The sequence below is a fragment of the Lepus europaeus genome, chromosome 5 (assembly GCF_033115175.1).
Source record: "Lepus europaeus isolate LE1 chromosome 5, mLepTim1.pri, whole genome shotgun sequence".
NCBI classification, from domain to species: Eukaryota; Metazoa; Chordata; class Mammalia; order Lagomorpha; family Leporidae; genus Lepus; species Lepus europaeus.
Genome location: NC_084831.1, coordinates 106,542,954 through 106,561,536, shown reverse-complemented (window position 1 = coordinate 106,561,536; position 18,583 = coordinate 106,542,954). Strand labels below are relative to the sequence as shown.

The 18,583-nt window shown below is 38.5% G+C and overlaps 1 protein-coding gene across 2 annotated transcripts in view; it reads left to right on the top strand.

Annotated features, from left to right (window-relative positions):
• The window catches only part of ST7L (suppression of tumorigenicity 7 like), a 93,979-nt gene that overhangs the window by 36,075 nt on the left and 39,321 nt on the right, over nt 1-18,583 (top strand). For both annotated transcript variants that reach the window (XM_062191972.1, XM_062191971.1), the window contains 5 exons: nt 7,970-8,124; nt 9,856-9,953; nt 10,208-10,322; nt 14,962-15,034; nt 16,249-16,351. In XM_062191972.1, coding sequence (XP_062047956.1) covers nt 7,970-8,124; nt 9,856-9,953; nt 10,208-10,322; nt 14,962-15,034; nt 16,249-16,351 — 544 coding nt within the window. The remainder of the gene's footprint in view (nt 1-7,969; nt 8,125-9,855; nt 9,954-10,207; nt 10,323-14,961; nt 15,035-16,248; nt 16,352-18,583) is intronic.

Below are 18,583 nucleotides of genomic sequence, written 5' to 3'. Positions count from 1 at the left end.
TTTGTCTGTTCCTAAGTCACTTAGAATCACTAGCAGTCCTCTTCCTTGTTTTCATACAAGAGATAATATTTTTAATGTTCTATGATATCTGTATTTTACTTCTGAAATTATAAACATATATGCTTTTGAGTAGAAATTACATTCAAAATACTTTTTAGAGAATGCTAATGGAGAATGTTGATAATACTTAATAGTGAAAGGAGCACTAAAATACATTTACCACCTGTTTTAATTTTTTCATTTAAATCATTGATTTAAAGCATTCATTCATTCCTAAGAACTTCAGTTGCTAATAATCTTGGAGGCATGACAAGGGGATTCAAAATAAATAAAACAGCTCTTTCAACTTAAGTTGTTTTTTTTTGCATTAACAGCATTTATATTTTTATAGCTCCTTGTGTCAAGTTTATATTTTGAAAAGAAAATATGAAATCATAAGAGAGCTTAATATTTAAATGTGACAGATTAATAGATATTAATATAACACAGACTAAGTAAATGCCAAGAGTAAAAAGGTGGGCGATCCCAGCAGTTAGCCTAACTGCTAGCAGGTGGCAGGAGCCCCAGGTACATTTCTCCTTACTCCCCCCTACCCCATCCCCCCCACCCCCCACCCCCCGCCTTCTGCCAATCAGGTAAGCTGCTCCCAGGTATGGCCCAGGCCCACCTGGAAAGCTACCTTCAAGCTGACTGGAGAGGCATATTGGCATCAGTGTCGGTTCTGTCCACAGTTAGTGTTCCCCTGAGTGAATTACGCCCCTTCTCCCTGCCCTTTAAAAGTGTATGTGGCTGCGAATACAGTTGGACATGTTCACAGAAACTTGTCTCCAGTGCTCCTTGTGGGAAGGACACTGTCTCCCTGCTCTCCCCGACAGTGTGGCCTTGCAGGACAAGCTGGATAAAAATATGGTACCAGTTTAGGTTAATCAAGGAATACTTCCTGGACAATGTGAAGTTAGAATTGACCTCTGAACTGCCCCACCCCCACCTCAATATAGTATCTCTTTAAGAAATGGCATCCCAAGGCACAGCAAAAATTGTGGAGTAGCTGATGGAGCAAGGACAAAAAGTCTTAGATCCATGTTGACCTCTCACCTACATAACAAAGACCAAGCCCGCATTTCTCTGCCCTGCTAAAACAGCCCCAGTCTGCCTTGACCAGCCCTGGCCTGCCTGGACTATTAGACACATCACTATCTGAAGAGTTCAGATATCTGCCTGAGCTCTCCCCCCAAGTCAGCAGCTCAGGCTCAGAGTCCAGCATCAGCCTAAACTCCTCCCAGCCCACACTGTTCTCTTATAGGACCTTTAGATCTAGCTCAAGCTCTTTCATTATCTTGGCAGCCCAGCTTTAGCTCAGACCTGCAAGCCTCTGCCCACTGCTTTGAACTATATAAACCACTACTCTGTAAGGGAGGGGGCTCTCTTCTTTCCTGTGTGTTCGCTGGCCTCATGTTCACCTGGTTCTTCTGAATAAACCTGGTCAGGCTGTGGCTTCATGCTCTAAACCAGTGAATAAGCTGGAAAAAAAACATCAGAATAAGCTTTATTGAAACTCTGAAACTAGCTTCAAGTTTACAGTAACCTGATGGATGCTTAATTATGGGAAAAATACCTGAATTTCTGTAAGAACCATGTTGTATTTTAACTTACAATGACCACATCCCCAACTCCTAGCTCAGTAGCAGTCTTGAAGACAGCAGTGTGTATTCCAAGTGTAGACTTCTAGTACCAGAGTAAGCAGAAAGGACTTTATTCCAAAGAACCGTGGTTATTCATTTTGAATGTAGTGGCTCCATGAAGGACCAGCTAAAGGACTTGGTTTTATTTCAGCTAATCCTAACTCTTTCAGGACTGACATAACTATTCTGGGTAATGTTTATTAGAACATTTAAAGGCAAATGCATTAGCTACTGCTTGACCAAGGGATAACAGCTAGATCAAAGAATAGACAAGCCAGAGAATTTATGAGACACTTTGGGGAATAAAGGCTTTGAAAAACTCTTTGAAAAGCCCTGGAAATGTCAAAGACCCCAAACATGGCCAGAGCAGGACACATGCTCAGAAAAGACCTGAGAAGGCCCTGAGTGCTCCTAACTGGCTAACCTTTAGGTTCTACCCAGCAGGAAGTGAAGGCTAAGGCAGAGTTGTGATCTGCCCGGCTAAAATTGAGGGTGTGCCCCAGCACACATGCAGAATCCATCTACAAAGACTTGAGTATTGTGTTTGGGTTTGGTTCCAGATGTTTAAGGAAATCTCTATCAAATCACTAGCTGACTACAAAGCTAAAAGAGCACAGGCCTCACTGGTCACACATGACAAAGAATACAAATTTTATAAAATTAGTTCAGAAAAATCTCTAAGCAAATAAAAAACTATAGTAAGCACTCACAACAAATCATAGGGAGGAGAGAAAATCTGAATATACCAGAATATAGTATTCAAAATTTCCAATTTTTAGCAAAAAAGTACAGAGCATGCAAAAAATTACAGAACATGAGAAAATATGGCTCACACACATCAAGGAAAAGAAATGAATATAAATTGCCCTGAGGAAGCCCAGATTTTGAACTTAATAGACTTTTTTTTTTTTTTTTTTTTTTTTTTGACAGGCAGAGTTAGAGACAGAAAGGTCTTCCTTTTCCGTTGGTTCACTCCCCAAATGGCCGCTATGGCTGGCGCACTGCGGCTGGCGCATTGCGCTTATCTGAAGCCAGGAGCCAGGTGCTTCCTCCTAGTCTCCCATAGGGTGCAGGGCCCAAGGACCTAGGCCATCCTCCACTGCCTTCCCGGGCCACAGCAGAGAGCTGGACTGAAAGAGGAGCAACCAAGACAGAATCCAGCGCCCCAACCGGGACTAGAACCTGGGGTGCCGGCACCGCAGGTGGAGTATTAGCCAAATGAGCCGTGGCGCCGGCCTGAACTTAATAGACTTTTAACCAGCTGTTTTAAATATTCTCCAAGAGGCAAAGGAAACCATGAACATAAGGTCTTGTCCTGAGATGACACTGTGGCATAGCGAGTAAAGCTGCTGCATGGGATGCTGGCATCCCATATGGGTACCAGTTCATGTCCCAGCTGTTCTGCTTCCAATCCAGTTCTCTGCAGATAGCCTGGGAAAAGCAGTAGAGTGTGGGCCTGGTGTTTGGGCCCCTGCCACCCATGTGGGAGATCCGGAGGGGGCTCTTGGCTCTTGGCTTCAGCCTGGACCAGCCCTGGCCATTGTGACTATCTAGGGAGAGGGCCAGTGGATGGAAGATTCTCTCTCTCTAGCTCCGACTTTCAAGTAAGTAAATAAATCTTTAAAAAGAAGAAGGAATATTAAAAGGAACTAAATAGAAATTCTAGAATTAAGAAGTATAACTGTAATGAAAAATTTACTATAGAAGTTTAGCAGCACATTTGAGCAGACAAGAAGAATCAGCAAACTTAATTTAGATCAATTGAGATTACCCAATCTGAGAGGCATGAAAAAAATAAAGGAGTAAAGAAAATGAACAGTCTTCGAGACCTGTGGGATACTGTCAAACCTATCACTCTACATAATGAGAGCCTTAGAGAAAAGAGAAAGGAACAGAAAAACATTGAAGAAATAAGCCAAAAAAAATTTTTAGCATACAGAATCTAGCAACATATTAAAAGTATTATGCACAGTGACCAAATGGGATTTATTCTTGGAATGCAAGAATGGCTCACCATATGAAAATAAATCTGTGTAATACACCAATCACATTGTAGAATGAAGAAAATAAACCACATTACTATCTCAGCTGATGCAGAGCAAGTATCCCCCCCCCCAAAAAAAAAAAAAAACACTTTTATTTAAGGTATACAAACTTCCTGCATTTCATAAATACAACTTAGGGTCATAATGATTCTTCCAATCATACCCATCCTCCCACCCACACTACCATCCTTCTTTCACTCCTCCCTCTCCTATTCCCATTCTTAGTTTTTTACTAAGATCTATTTTCAATTAACTTTATACATGTAAGATTAACTCTGTATTAAGTAAAGAGTTCAACAAATAGTAAAAAAGAAAAAAACACAACTGTTTCTCAACAGTCTAGACAAGGGCTAGGACCAATGGATGGGAAATCTCTCTCCTCCCTTCCAAAAAAGTCAGCTAAAAAGTATTGTTGAAATAAGTTGAAGAGGACCTAAATAAATGGAAAGAAGTCCTGTGTTCATGGATTACAAGTCTTGCTATTGTTAAGATGTCAGTCCTCTCTCCCAGCTGATCTACAGATTTAGTGAAATCCCTGTCAAAATTCCACTTGCCCTTTTGCTGAAATGGACAAGGTGTTTCTAAAATTCATATGTAATTGTGAGAGACCTTGAGTAGCCAAAATAAACTTGAAATAGAAGAACGAACTTGTAGAACTTACACCTCCCACTTTTTTTTTTTTTTTTTTTTTTTTGACAGGCAGAGTAGACAGTGAGAGAGAGAAACAGAGAGAAAGGTCCTCCTCTTGCCATTGGTTCACCCTCCAATGGCCGCCGCGACCGGCACACTGTGCCGATCCGAAAGCAGGAGCCAGGTGCTTCTCCTAGTCTCCCATAAGGGTGCAGGGCCCAAGAACTTGGGCCATCCTCCACTGCCTTCCCGGGCCACAGCAGAGAGCTGGCCTGGAAGAGGGGCAACCAGGACAGAATCTGGTGCCTCGACCGGGACTAGAACCCGGTGTGCCGGTGCTGCAAGGTGGAGGATTAGCCTATTGAGCTGCGGCGCCGGCACACCTCCCACTTTTAAATCTTATGACAAAGCTGTAGTAATTAAATCATGAGAATAGATACCTAGATCAATAATTCCAGTTGACAGTTCAGGAACAAATTCATACCTGTATCCAATTGATTTTTGACAAAGGTGCTAAGATCATTCAATGAAGGATAAAAATATCCTTCAATAGATGGTCCTGGAACTACTGGATAGCCACCTATAAAACAAAGTTGGGCCCTTATTTCACACCATATCTATCAGTTAATTCAACATTAATCAAGGATGTAAACATAGGAGCTAAGACTATAAAACTCTTAGAAGAAAACATGGAGAAAATCTTTATGAGCTGCTTGGATTTTCGAGTAGTTTCTTAGATCTGACACTAAAACCATAAACAAAAAAAAAATGAGACAAATTAGACTTCATCAAAATTAAATCTTTTGTGCATCAAATACCACTATCAAGAGATAGAAAATAGAGTTGTGATTGCCAAGGGTGGATGAGGTTACGGAAACAGGGAGTGATTGGTAAATTGGGGATGCTGAAAATGTTTTGGAATTACATAGTAGTGATGGTTTTACAACTTTGTGAACATGTTAGATGTCTCTGAATTATATACTTTAAAATGCTTTAAACTGTGTATTTTGTTATGTGAATTTTACCTCAATTTAAGAAAACTATATTTCCAAAAGTAAGATTCATCAGATATTGATAATACTAATTTTTTATATTCACATCTCCATTTAAAATAGTTTTGAACAAATGTGCAAAATCTTTAGGGAGAAGAAACTGTTTTTACCATGCAGCTATTATATACTTTAAAGTCATGTTCATAATTTGATTCTCACTTAGATCCTTTTTTTTTTTTTAATTTATTTGACAGAGTTAGACAGTGAGAGAGAGAGACAGAGAGAAAGGTCTTCCTTCCGTTGGTTCACTCTCCAAGTGGCCGCCACGGCCAGCGCAGTGCCAATCTGAATCCAGGAGACAGACATACCCCCTCCCCCCCACTGCCCCTCAGGGCCGCAGCAGAGAGCTGGACTGGAAGAGGAGCAGCTGGGACTAGAATCTGGCACCCATATGGGATGCCGGCGCCCCAGGCGGAGGATTAGCCAAGTGAGCCACGGCACCGGCCCCTCACTTAGATCTTTTAAAAAGTAGTTTTATTATGGTTATTTAAAAGCATTGAGTTGGCAGTTAGGAAACCTAATGTTTTAAGTAGCAGTATGGAGTGGGTCTTTGACTCAATTGTTAAGTTACCACTTATGATACCCACATCTCATATTGAGGTGTCTGTTTGAGTCTGGCTACTCCACTTCTGATCCAGCTTCCTGCAAATGCACACCCTGGGAGGCAGCAAGTACTTGAATCCCTGGCACCATAGGAGACCCAGATTGACTTCTGGGCTCCTGGCTTTAGCCTGGCCCAGCCATGGCTGTTGCAGGCATTTGGAAATAAACGAGCAAATAGAGGATCTCTCTTTCTCTACTTGCCTCTCTGCCTTTTAAACAAAATGGAAATAAATACATAAAATAAAAAATAAATAAAGCAGTATATCTAAAGCTTCAGAGAAATCCATTGCATAATCATGAGGAAATCTTTGTTGATTAGTGAAATTATTTAGAGTATCATGTGAAGGATGCTGAAATGGTATGAATTGCATTTCCATGTCTGAAAGACCGTCTTGTCACCAATGATAGCTATCTTGCCATCACTTTTGTCTCATGTTAGCCTTATGCTTTTACCAATAATCTCTCTCTTATTTCTTAGATAAGCGATCCTCCACAGAAAAAAATAAGGAGGACCTTATATATACCTTTACATTTTTAGTAGCCACATTTAAAAAGTCAAAAAAGATGAAATTAATGAGTAATGTTTTATTTAACCATGTTAAAAATATAATATTTGGCACATCAATATTTTTAAAAATAATACTTACTGAAGTATTTTCCATATTTCTGAGTCTTCATAATCTTGTGTGCACTTTATATTGACATCATGCCTAATTTGCAGTAGCCACATTTCAAGTGCTCAGCATCCACATGTGGCTAATGACTAGAATACTGTCCAGTGCAGGCATAGATAATCAAAACTAAGACCTTGTCTACAGAGAGATGTACTTGTTTCTGGGAATGGAAGGGGAGCTTGTTCCTCTTTTTGGTCCCAGAATAGAAATTAGTTCATCTTGTTAGCTCATTGTTAACTTAAAACAAAGAAAAATCTCTGTTGTAGTGAGGTGAAGAAAACTTGGAGTAAACATGAGCATGAGGAAGAAGAGCAGGAGTTCAGGGGGAAGGATGAGAATTCAGATCAAGGGTAGTTATGCTGTGTGCTATTGTGGATAAGTCTAAGGGAGTACAGAGCAGCATGCAGAGGGAACGCTCAAGTTTGGGAAAAAGGTCTGGTCTTGCAATGTGTTTCTGAGTCGGATATTAAAGGTGCCTCCATTGGCCAAGGGACTGTCTTTTCAATCTTCACTCTGTCCCACATGAAATGAATATTATAAAATAGGTAGTGACTAAAAGCAGCTAGGACCATAGAATATATGGTCTCCTGAATAACTTTTCAGATAATTCCTTTTTTAAAAAAAAGATTTATTTTATATAATTGAAAGTCAGAGTTACACAGAGAAGGAGAGGCAGAGAAAGAGAGAGAGAGCGAGCGAGATCTTCCATTTGCTTTTTCACTCCCCAATTGGCCGCAACGGCTGGAGCTGCACTGATCCGAAGCCAGGAGCCAGGAGCTTCTTCCAGGTCTCCCATGCGGGTGCAGGGGCCCAAGCACTTGGGCCATTTTGTACTGTCTTCCCAGGCCATAGCAGAGAGTTGGATCAGAAGTGGAGCAGCCAGACCTCGAACCAGCACCCATATGGGATGCGGGCACTGCAGGCAGTGGCTTTACCCGCTATGCCATGTGCCGGCCCCTCAGATGATTCTTTATCCTCTTTTCTATCCCCTTCCATAAAAAGAAAACATAGGACAAAGGATCAGAGAATGGAAGTAGAAATAAAAATGACAAATAAAGAGCAGAAGAGAAAGATAAAAGAGTGGAAAATTGTGAATCAGCCATAATAAATATACTAACATGCTACTCATAAATTAAAATATTGAGTGAAGTTTGTTTTGCCCTGCAAAAGCTAGAAAATTTAGGCACAGCTGGGAAACATGCTATAGAACAAAAAGACTTACCCAAGAGAAAATATTTACTTTACTAGTTGACTTAGAATTGCTTTGCTTGTTTTCTTCATAGCTGTGCCACTGCGTATGTTCTACTGGCTGAGGAAGAAGCAACAACCATTGTAGATGCTGAAAGATTATTTAAGCAGGCACTCAAAGCAGGAGAAACAATTTATAGGCGGTCACAGCAGTGCCAGCACCAAAGTCCTCAGCATGAAGCTCAACTGAGTAAGCAACTTTAAAACTTTAACTGATTCTTACTGTATTCTTGCTGCTATACTGGCTCTTTTATGTTTAAAACAGTAGGGGCCCAGCATTGTGGCGAAGCGGGTAAAGCCACCTGTAATGTCAGCATCCCATATGGCACTGACTTGTGTCCCTGCTGCTCCACTTCTGATCCAACTCCCTGCTAATGGCCTGGGGAATGCAATGGAAGATGGCCTGCTGCCCATGTGGGAGACCTAGTTGAAGCTCCTGGCTCCTGGCTTCAGCCTGGTCCAGTGCTGGCCATTGCTACCATCTTGGAGAATGAACCAGCAGATGGAAAATTGTCTATCTCTCCCTCTCTCTCTTTCTGTAATGACTTTCTAAATAAATAAAATCCAAAGAAATGAACAATAAGACTTAATATGTAGCCATTAGCTAATTCTCATAAGAAATAACTAATCATAATACCTACTAGTCAGCAAGACAGAAAATACATTAGCCAGAGAATGCTTGTGTAAAGAGAATAGAAGTGCCCTGATTATTGAGAGGAAATATGCTATTCTGAGACTTAATAGTCATTTATTTCATTCAAAAATTGGACTGGTTATGGTTCTTAAAAATGCTCAGGATACACAAGAGCCTTCTAGCAATAATAAGTAGTTACTACCTTTATTCTCACACTTAAAACAATAGAAGTGTATCATTTGGTTTTCTCTTCAAACTATGTATCTGTATGTAATCCAAAAGAGTGGCTCCTTTCACACCATCTGAGTCTTAGCAAAAAATATAGCCTTATATGTGGCATTGATTCTTTGGTTCATTTTTCTCCATAACATGTTTGGGATAGGATGGGCCATTGCCTGGTCTGAGATCCTTTCTTTTCATTCTTGGAGGTACTCTCCTAGTTCAGATGGAGAAATTTTTACCAAAGATGTTCGACTCAACAGTACTGCTGCTTGCTGTTTTTGTGGTCAGAGGGTTTTAGTTCATGATTTTGCATATAGTAAGCAATAAATTGAAATATGTTTATGTATGCATTATCTGTTACCAATTAAGTTCTAAATCTTTTGTTTGTAGAAAATTTAAATGCTTTCTCTCTAAGTTAAATATTGCTATTTACAGTATGTTTCATTAATGCAAGTTGTTTTAACATATAACTATGGGAATATATAAGTTTTCAGCCTAAAACTATGCCTGTAAAGCCATTTTGTCCTTATATAATCTTAAATATAGTTAGGTTACAAAATTTTGTAGCACTTACTGGAAGTTATTTTATCCTTTGTTAGTTACTAGTTGTTAAGAAAAGTCTACAATAACCATGGAAATTTTATTGTCATTTTTTGGGTTTTAGTCAAAATGATAGATATTAAAATAATAATTATTTATACAGAAACAAAACAGTAGATTACTTTTATATCTTCCTGTTACTATATGTGTTTCTTCTATGTTAATATTAAAATGAACTTCATTCTTAAGCAAATATCTTTATATATTACTGTATTTAGATTACTTGCTATTAGAGGCACAAATAATTCAGTATGTATTTAAGCTTTTAACACAGAAAACTTCAAACATACACAATAATAGCATTCCCATTCAATATTCATCACTGAAATTCAACAATCATTAATATTCTTCATTTCTGACACAATTTAGTTTTAGTTGACTCTTCTAACATAAGCAATTAAAAGTAATGATTTATATGTTAATGAAATAGCAGGCCATAATACATCTTTTTGCTTTTCAAAATAGGGAGAGATACCAATGTACTGGTATATATTAAAAGAAGATTGGCAATGTGTGCAAGAAAGTTAGGAAGAATAAGAGAAGCAGTGAAAATAATGAGAGATGTAAGTAAATTTAATTACTGAACTATTCTATTTATTCCTCTAAAATATAGTTGAAGTTGCCAATTTTTTAATGCCAAATCACTTTTTTAAAATGGGAGTTTTATAACAAGATGATTATTTAATTACATACATTTCTTAAGGGTTTGGTCTCCATGGTTTTATAAGGAAACAATAAAATTTCTACTTTAGTAGAACAGGTTTATCTCTATTGAGTTTTGTTATGGTTTTAATAATTTTTTCCTTTTAATATACAGCTGATGAAAGAATTTCCTCTTCTTACCATGTTGAACATCCATGAAAATCTCTTAGAATCACTTTTAGAATTACAGGCTTATGCAGATGTTCAGGCAGTCCTAGCAAAGTATGATGGTAAGTCATATTTGTCTGAGTTGATTGCATGATTCAGGTATTATTTTATTAGTTTTATAATCATAAATATGCTCCTATTCTATTTCTCTAATTTTCTCTTTCTAGTCTTGTCAACTACCATTTAGTATGCATTGGTACACATTGTTATTAAGTATCTTCTTTATCAGAACTTTGAATAGCAAGTACCTGCAATGAGAAGCTCTGCTTCTGTTGATATTTATTTATTTATTTATTCATTCATTCATTCAGTAGCTGATAGGAGTGAGGCACTTGGAATAGAGTGGCAAACAAGAGGACATGGATTTAGACCTTATAGAATTTCTGGTTTAGTGGCAAGTGCAGACAACAGCAGTTACACTGTAGACAGTGTGTTGAATTAGGAAAGAATGTGTACTTTGCATGCAGGAGGGTGCCTGATTTATTTTGGAGAGTCAAGGAAGGCTGTCAGGAGGTGCCTAACAATATTTATAAAAGTAATTCAGAATAGCATTTTTTTAATAACCATCCCATTTTAAGACTTTTTATTTTGTATTTTCTTTTTTTTAAAAGATTTATTTATTTGAAAATCAGAGTTACAGAGAGAGGAGAAGCATAGAGAGAGAGAGAGAGGTCTTCCATCCACTGTTTCATTCCCAATTGGATACAACGGCCAGAGCTGTGCTGATCTGAAGGCAGGATCCAGGAGCTTCTTCCGGGTGTCCCACATGGGTACAGGGGCCCAAGGACTTGAGCCATCTTCTACTGCTTTCCCAGGCCGTAGCAGAGAGCTGGATTGGAAGTGGAGCAGCCAGGTCTCAAATCGGCACCCATATGGGATGCCAGCGCTTCAGGCCAGGGCGTTAATCCTCTGCAGCATAGCACCAGCCCCTCAGAATAGCATTTTTACAATACTTTTCAGTTCAAAATGTAATTTACTATCTTCTCTGATCCTTATAATAAGGTAGGATGGATATTTTTCTCTTCCTGTAACAAAATAAGGAAACTGGAGTTGAAGAAGTTTTGGTATTAGAAAAGATCTCCCAATCAATAAGTGGCAAGCTTCAACTTAAATCATTTCATTGTTAGTCTTCCCATAATTAACAATTCAATACTTATTGGCTTTTTTTGTTGTATACTATAATAATGCTAGTTTGTCACAAATAGAGTTGGGATAATTTTAAAGATGCATAGATTTTCTCCTAATTCTGAATGAGGCATCAGCTTTTAGCCGCAAACTGGAAGTTTTCTAATAAGCATAATGTTTCTAGGCAGTCATATCTTTCACTATAGTTGAACACATACAAGCAACTTACTCACACTTCTCCTGTTGTAGTTTCCTACATGTGAGTTTCGGAAACCTCATGGCTTGGAGACTTTGAAATGTGTTATACTTGGAAAGGGAAGTTTATTTCTTTTAAACATCTGGAATTCTTGTGTTTCAGAATAGTAGAGGCTCATGGAGAAATTTGTGAGAAAATCTTTCCATATGTAACTTACTGGACTCCTGGCCTACTTGCGATACTTAAGATGAACCAGATTAGGGACTGCATCTGAAAGTCCAGAATACGACCTGATATGTTAAAAAATAAAATAAAACTAATAAAGTGTGTCTAAGTGGGTATACTTCTGGGTTTTCAGTTATTTTCATAAGTTCCAGTTTTTACCACTCTCAACTCTTGGCAGAAGTTGAAAGCAATTTCCTTATTTCTCCATTTGTTAGTGTAACTTTAGAATCAGAAACATCAAGAGGGTTCTCCAGTCTTACTCTTCTGATTCATTATTTTGGGCATTATTTAAACAGGACTTATGTAGTTAGTCATTTTGTAAAAATACTTATTTTAGAAAATACAGAAAATCCGGATATCACCTCACCCCTGTTAGAATGGCTGTTAACAGGATCCAGTGTTGTGGCACAGCAGGTCAAGGCGGTGCTTTTGGTGCTGGCATCCTGTATCAGAGCACCCATTTGAGTCCCTGCTGCTCTGCTTCCCATTCACTTCCCTGCTAATGCACCTGGGAAAGCAGTGGAAGATGGCCTGCATGTACCTGCTTACCCATGTGGGAGACCTGGATAGACTTCTGGGCTTCTGCTTTGGCCTAGACCAGCTTGGACGTTGCAGCCATTTGAGGAGTAAACCAGTCAATGGAAGCTCTCTCTCTCTCTCTCTCTGTCTCTTACTCTGTTTCTCTTGTAACTGTATTTTTTTTTATAAAACTTTTGTTTAATAAATATAAATTTTGAAAGTACATCTTTTGGATTATAGCAGTTTTTCTCTCCATAACCTCCTTTCCACCCACAAACCATCCCATCTCCTACTCCCTCTCCCATCCCATTCTTTATTAAGATTCATTTTTAATTATCTTTATATACAGAAGATCAACTTAGTGTATACTAAGTAAAGATTTCAACAGATTGTACCCACACAGACACACAAAGTATAAAGTACTATTTGAATACTAGTTTTACCATTAATTCACATAGTACAACACATTAAGGACTGAGATCCTACATGGAGAGTAAATGTACTGTGATTCCCATTGTTGATTTAACAATTGACACTCTTATTTATGACATCAGTAACCACCCGAGGCTCTTGTCATGAGCTGCCAAGGCTATGGAAGCCTCTTGAGTTTACAAACTCCGACCTTATTTAGACAAGGCTATAATCAAAATGGAGGTTCTCTCCTCCCTTCAGAGAAAGGTACCTCCGTTTTTGATGTCCCATTCTTTCCACTGGGATCTCACTCACAGAGATCTTTCATTTAGGTAATTTTTTTTTTTTTTCCCTGAGTGTCTTGGCTTTCCATGCCTGAGAAACTCTCATGGGCTTTTTGGCCAGATCCATATGCCTTAAGGGCTGATTCTGAGGCCAGAATGCTGTTGAGGGCTTTTGCCATTCTATGAGTCTGCTGTGTATCCTGCTTCCCATGTTGGGTCATTCTCTCCTTTTTAATTCTATCAATTATTATCAGCAGACACTGGTCTTATTTATGTGATCCCTTTGACACTTAATCCTATCTTTATGATCAATTATGAACTTAAACTGATCACTTTAACTAGTAAGATGGCATTGGTACCCGCCATCTTAATGGAATTTGGAATCCCCTGGCACGTTTCTAGCTCTACCATTAGGTTTAAGTCCAAGTGAGCGCGTGCTGAACTGTTATGTCTTCTCCCTCTCTTATTTTTAACAGGGATCAATTTTCAGTTGTAACTGCCTTTCAAATGTCATTCTGCCTTTCAAATAAATAAAATAAATCTTAAAAAAAAAAAAAAAGAAGAATGGCTATTAGCAAAAAGAAAGTAACAAGTGCTGTCCAGGATTTAGAGAAAGGAAAAGTTTTTTTTTTTTTTTTTTTTTTTTTTTTTTTTTTTTTTAAGATTTATATTTTATTTATTTGGAAGGCAGAGTTACCAAAAGAGAGAGGGAGAGACAGAGATCTTCCAACCTTAAGTTCACTTCCCAGAAGGCCTCAGTGGCCTGGGCTGGATCAGGCCAAAGCCAGGAGCCAGGAGCTTCCTCAAGGTTTCCCAGGTGGATGCAGGGGCCCAAGTACTTGGAACATCTTCCACTGCTTTCCCCAGGTGCGTTAGCAGGGAGCTGGATTGGAAGTGGGGCAGCTGGAACACAAACCAGTGCCTGTATAGGATGCTTGCACTGCAGGCAGAGGCTTAACCGTCTATGCTCAGTACCAGCCCCAAGGGAAGATCTTATGCACTGTTAGTGGGAATGTAAATAAGTAGAGACATTATGGAAAAGAGTATGGAGATTTCCTTAAAAACCAGAAATAGAACTGCTGTACGATCCAGCAATCCCATTACTGGGTATATATACAAGTGACTTGAAAGCATTATATCAAAGTGATATGTGCTCCATCTTTATTGCAGAACTGTTCACAACAGCCGAGATATATCCATCATCAGTTGAGTGGATGAAGAAAATGTCACACACACACACACACACACTCACAGCAAATACTATTCAGCCATTAGAAAGAATGAAATCCTGTCTCTCTCACTCTGCCTTTCAAATATATAAAAATCATTTTTAAAAGAAAAGTATCATTCTCTATTTTGAGAAGAAAGCCCTGATACCAAAGAAGTTGCTCCTAGCTCAAGGATGCACAGCTAGTAAATAATAGAATCAGGATTCAAACTCAGGTCTTTCTTCTTTTTGTTGCTTTATAAAAGATTGATTTATTTATTTGAAAGTTAGAATTATACAGAGAGAGAAGGAGAGGCAGAGAGAGAGAGAGGCCTTCCATCCGCTGGTTCACTCCTCAATTGGCTGCAACAGCCAGAGCTGTGCAGATCCAAAGCCAGGAGCCAGGAGCTTCCTCTGGGTTTTCCCATGTGGGTTCAAAGGCCTAAATACTTGGGCCATCTTCTACTGCTTTCCCAGGCCATAGCAGAGAGCTAGATTGGAAGTAGAGCAGCCAGGACTCAAACTGGCACCCATATGGGATGCCAGCACTGCAGGCAGTGGCTTTACCTGCTACACCATAGCGTCGGCCCCTCAAACTCAGGTCTTTCAAGTACATTACAGATGCTTCTACTACTATATTACATTTGTTGAATTTTTACTGTGAATTATTTTTATTAAAAATTATCTTGATTTTTTTTTATAATTCTTACCTACATTGAAAATTATTATTACAGATATAAGCCTTCCAAAATCAGCAGCAATCTGTTATACAGCAGCACTGTTGAAGACGAGGACTGTTTCAGATAAGTAAGTAGTTACAATAACTAAAATAACTTGGAAAGAGTGGAAAGCTAACTGTTATGTTTTTCCTCCACTAACTTTATTTTTTTTTTAGGATTTTATTTATTTGAGAGGTAGAGTTACAGACAGTGAGAGGGACAGACAGACAGAAAGGTCTTCCATCTGCTGATTCACTTCCCAAATAGCTACAGTGGCTAGAGCTGTGCTGATCTGAAACCAGGAGCTTCTTCCAGGTCTCCCATGCAGGTGCAGGGGTCCGAGGACTTGGACCATCTTCTGCTGCCTTCCCAGTCCATAGCAGAGAGCTAAATTGGAAGTGGAGTAGCTGGAACTTGAACCAGCACCCATATGGGATGCCGGCGCTGCAGGCGAGGATTAACCTACTGCACCACAGCACTGGCCCCTCCTCCACTGACTTTAAGCAGTACTCTTTTTTCTTCTTCTTTGATTGTCAGCATGTATGGGGCTTCTGACTACTGGTAGTAGAAAGAAGTGTTTAGAGTAAATATACAGGGACTCAGATTCAGCCTCTATCACATAACAACTGTAGGACTTTGGGCATTTTTAGTCTCTTCCTCATCTGTAAGATGACATTGATAGCACCAAAGGGTGCTATGAGAATTATGTACGCAGAGTGCCTGAAGCAATATCTAGAAAGTACATACAGTAAATATTAGTCATGATGATAATGATAAGGTATGTGGTAGGGAAGTAGGTTTTATGTTATCTGTTCTTAGTTGTAATAAAGTTACTCTCCTTTCCTTGTATTTTTGGCTGTCCTTAATTAATTCTCTTTATTTTGCTCATAAGATACTCAGAAGTGAACTAAAGGGTGACCATTTTATTCTACCTTATATTACCTTGCCTTGATATGAATTGGAATGAAATATGCATAGCAAGTTTTCTATCAGATGAAATATACTTCTGTCTCATGAGATTCATTGGATGTCCCTTAATAGCATTTTTTACTTTATTACTTTTCCCAAAGTGTGCCTTCATTGGACTCTTCCTGAAGGCTTTCTTTACCCAAGTTTGAAGATTTTCATTCTTTACTCTGTTTTTTCCTCTGTATGTTGAACTAGAAGTCTTTAATTTTTAGTAGTTGTTTGGCTTTGGCTTTGGCTAGTGCCAGGAGCCTCTTTGCTTCAAGGGGCTATGTTATCTAAATCCATTTTCTTTTTTTGATATATTCATTTCTTTATTTTGTGGTTTCCTTACAGATTCTCTCCAGAAACAGCCTCTAGAAGAGGGTTAAGCACAGCAGAAATTAATGCTGTGGAAGCAATTCATAGAGCTGTGGAATTTAATCCTCATGTTCCAAAAGTGAGAAATTTTATGATGAAAATATTACTTTTATTTAAGTTTACCAAGCTGATGACAATGTATAGACCAAAATTTGTGTCAGAATTGTTTTACATTTTGCTATATTTTGGTGGTTATTATTTACCTTAAAGGGGACGTTAAAAGGTTTTTAGAAAGGTAAGAGTGACACTTAAAACTATAGACTTTGTGATTGCTGTCAAAATAAAATCTGAACTATGTTCACTTAGCTGTTCTTTTATTGTAGAGAAGAAAAAAAATCAAATGATGTGGTCTTAATAAAATATCATTCATATTTTAGATCACTAAATCAAGTTTCCTTAAATTGTGAAAACTTTATCTGACAGATGTTTGGTTTTTTTTTGTTTTGTTTTTTGACAGGCAGAGTGGACAGTGAGAGAGAGAGAGACAGAGAGAAAGGTCTTCCTTTGCCATTGGTTCACCCTCCAATGGCTGCCACGGCCAGTGCGCTGCGGCCGGCGCATCGCGCTGATCTGAAGGCAGGAGGCAGGTGCTTATCCTGGTCTCCCATGGGGTGCAGGGCCCAAGCACTTGGGTCATCCTCCACTGCACTCCCAGGCCATAGCAAAGAGCTTGCCTGGAAGAGGGGCAACCGGGACAGAATCCGGTGCCCCAACCGGGACTAGAACCCAGTGTGCCGGTGCCGCAAGGTGGAGGATTAGCCTGTTGAGCCACGGCGCTGGCCCAGATGCTTGGGTTTTAAACTAGGGTTGGATAGACAGAAACTAAAGAAACAGATGATTTTAATCAATGATAGGAAACAGATGTGAAAGTTTTCACAAAAACTGCTGAGTTGATGTTTATTTAGTCCCAGATGAAACTATACACCTGCTTCATTTGTCTTCATATTGTACACCTTGCATTTATACAAATGTTGGTTAATTTTTGTGTGTTATTACCCAAGTTAAAGTTTTGCATTTACAGTGTCCCCTGTTAGGAAATATAGAATACTCAAGAATAGATGCCCTTACTACAAGATGTAACTATAGCTGTTAATTCTAGTATAATAATGTTGGTGGAATTTGCAGGCTAGTAGACAGTAAGAGATTAATTTCTGAAAGGTAATTTCCAACAAGAATAAATTGTAAGCCTGTTGAGTAAGTAAAAATGTGGTCAAGAAAATTACTGAAATCCAAGGATGAGCGTCATTTTATTTATAGTAATCTCTCATTAAGTGACACTTGTCCCATAAATTTAAATTACTCTTTTATTATGAATTGTAATTATATATATAGGAAAGTATACAAAACAGAACTGTGCATCTTAATGATTTATTCTAAAACAAATGCTTGGAAATTAACACTGAGATCAAGAAAGAGAAGCCTACCTGACTCCCTTTACCAGTTGTAGCCTCTTCTCTCCTACTTAAAGATAACCATTATTCTGACATTAGTTATGCTCACTTCCTTCTTTCCTGGGTATTTATTCCATCTAGAGCTGTATTTATTAACTTCCAGATATATAAAGGTTATTTTTAATTTATGATTTTTGGACAATTGCTTTGTCAGAGAATATACTCTATGATTTTATTCCTTTGAAATTTTTAGCAGTCCTTAGATTTCTGTTTATTTTTCATATCTCTTGGAACATTCTAGTTTCTAATTCTCTTACTAAAATTTTAAATATAGACTTAGCTCTCTGAAAATAATTAAAGGTAATTATCTTAAAGCTTTTGAAAATTTCAATATCTGAAACTTTGGTATATTTGTTTCTGTTATTCTTTTCTCTTGCATCATGTTCATATTCCCTATTGTGCCTAGTTTTCTTTGACTATGGAACAAACATTTTGTTTAAAAAGTTGTAAAAATATGAGGCAGCCATTTGGCTTAGAGGTTAAATTGGTTGGGATGCCACTGTGAACTAATAACTGGGAACCCTATCTCTCTGTCTCTCATGTAAATTAAAAAAGCAAACAAAAAAAACAAAAAACATTGTTAAAAATATGGGTTGGCATTTGACTACTCATTAAAACACAGGTTAGGACACCCAGGCCCCACATTGAAGTACCTGAGTTCAGTTTCCCCTCTAACTCTTTATTCCAGCTTCCGGCTTAATGCAGACCCTGGGAAGCAGAGGTTATAACCAAGTAGCTGGGTTCTTGCCCACATGAGAGACCTGGATTGAGTTCCTGGCTCTTGGCTTCGGCTTGGCTTAGTCCAGGGCTACTTCAGTCATCTGGGGAGTGAACCAGTAGATGGGAGCTAGCTCTTTCTG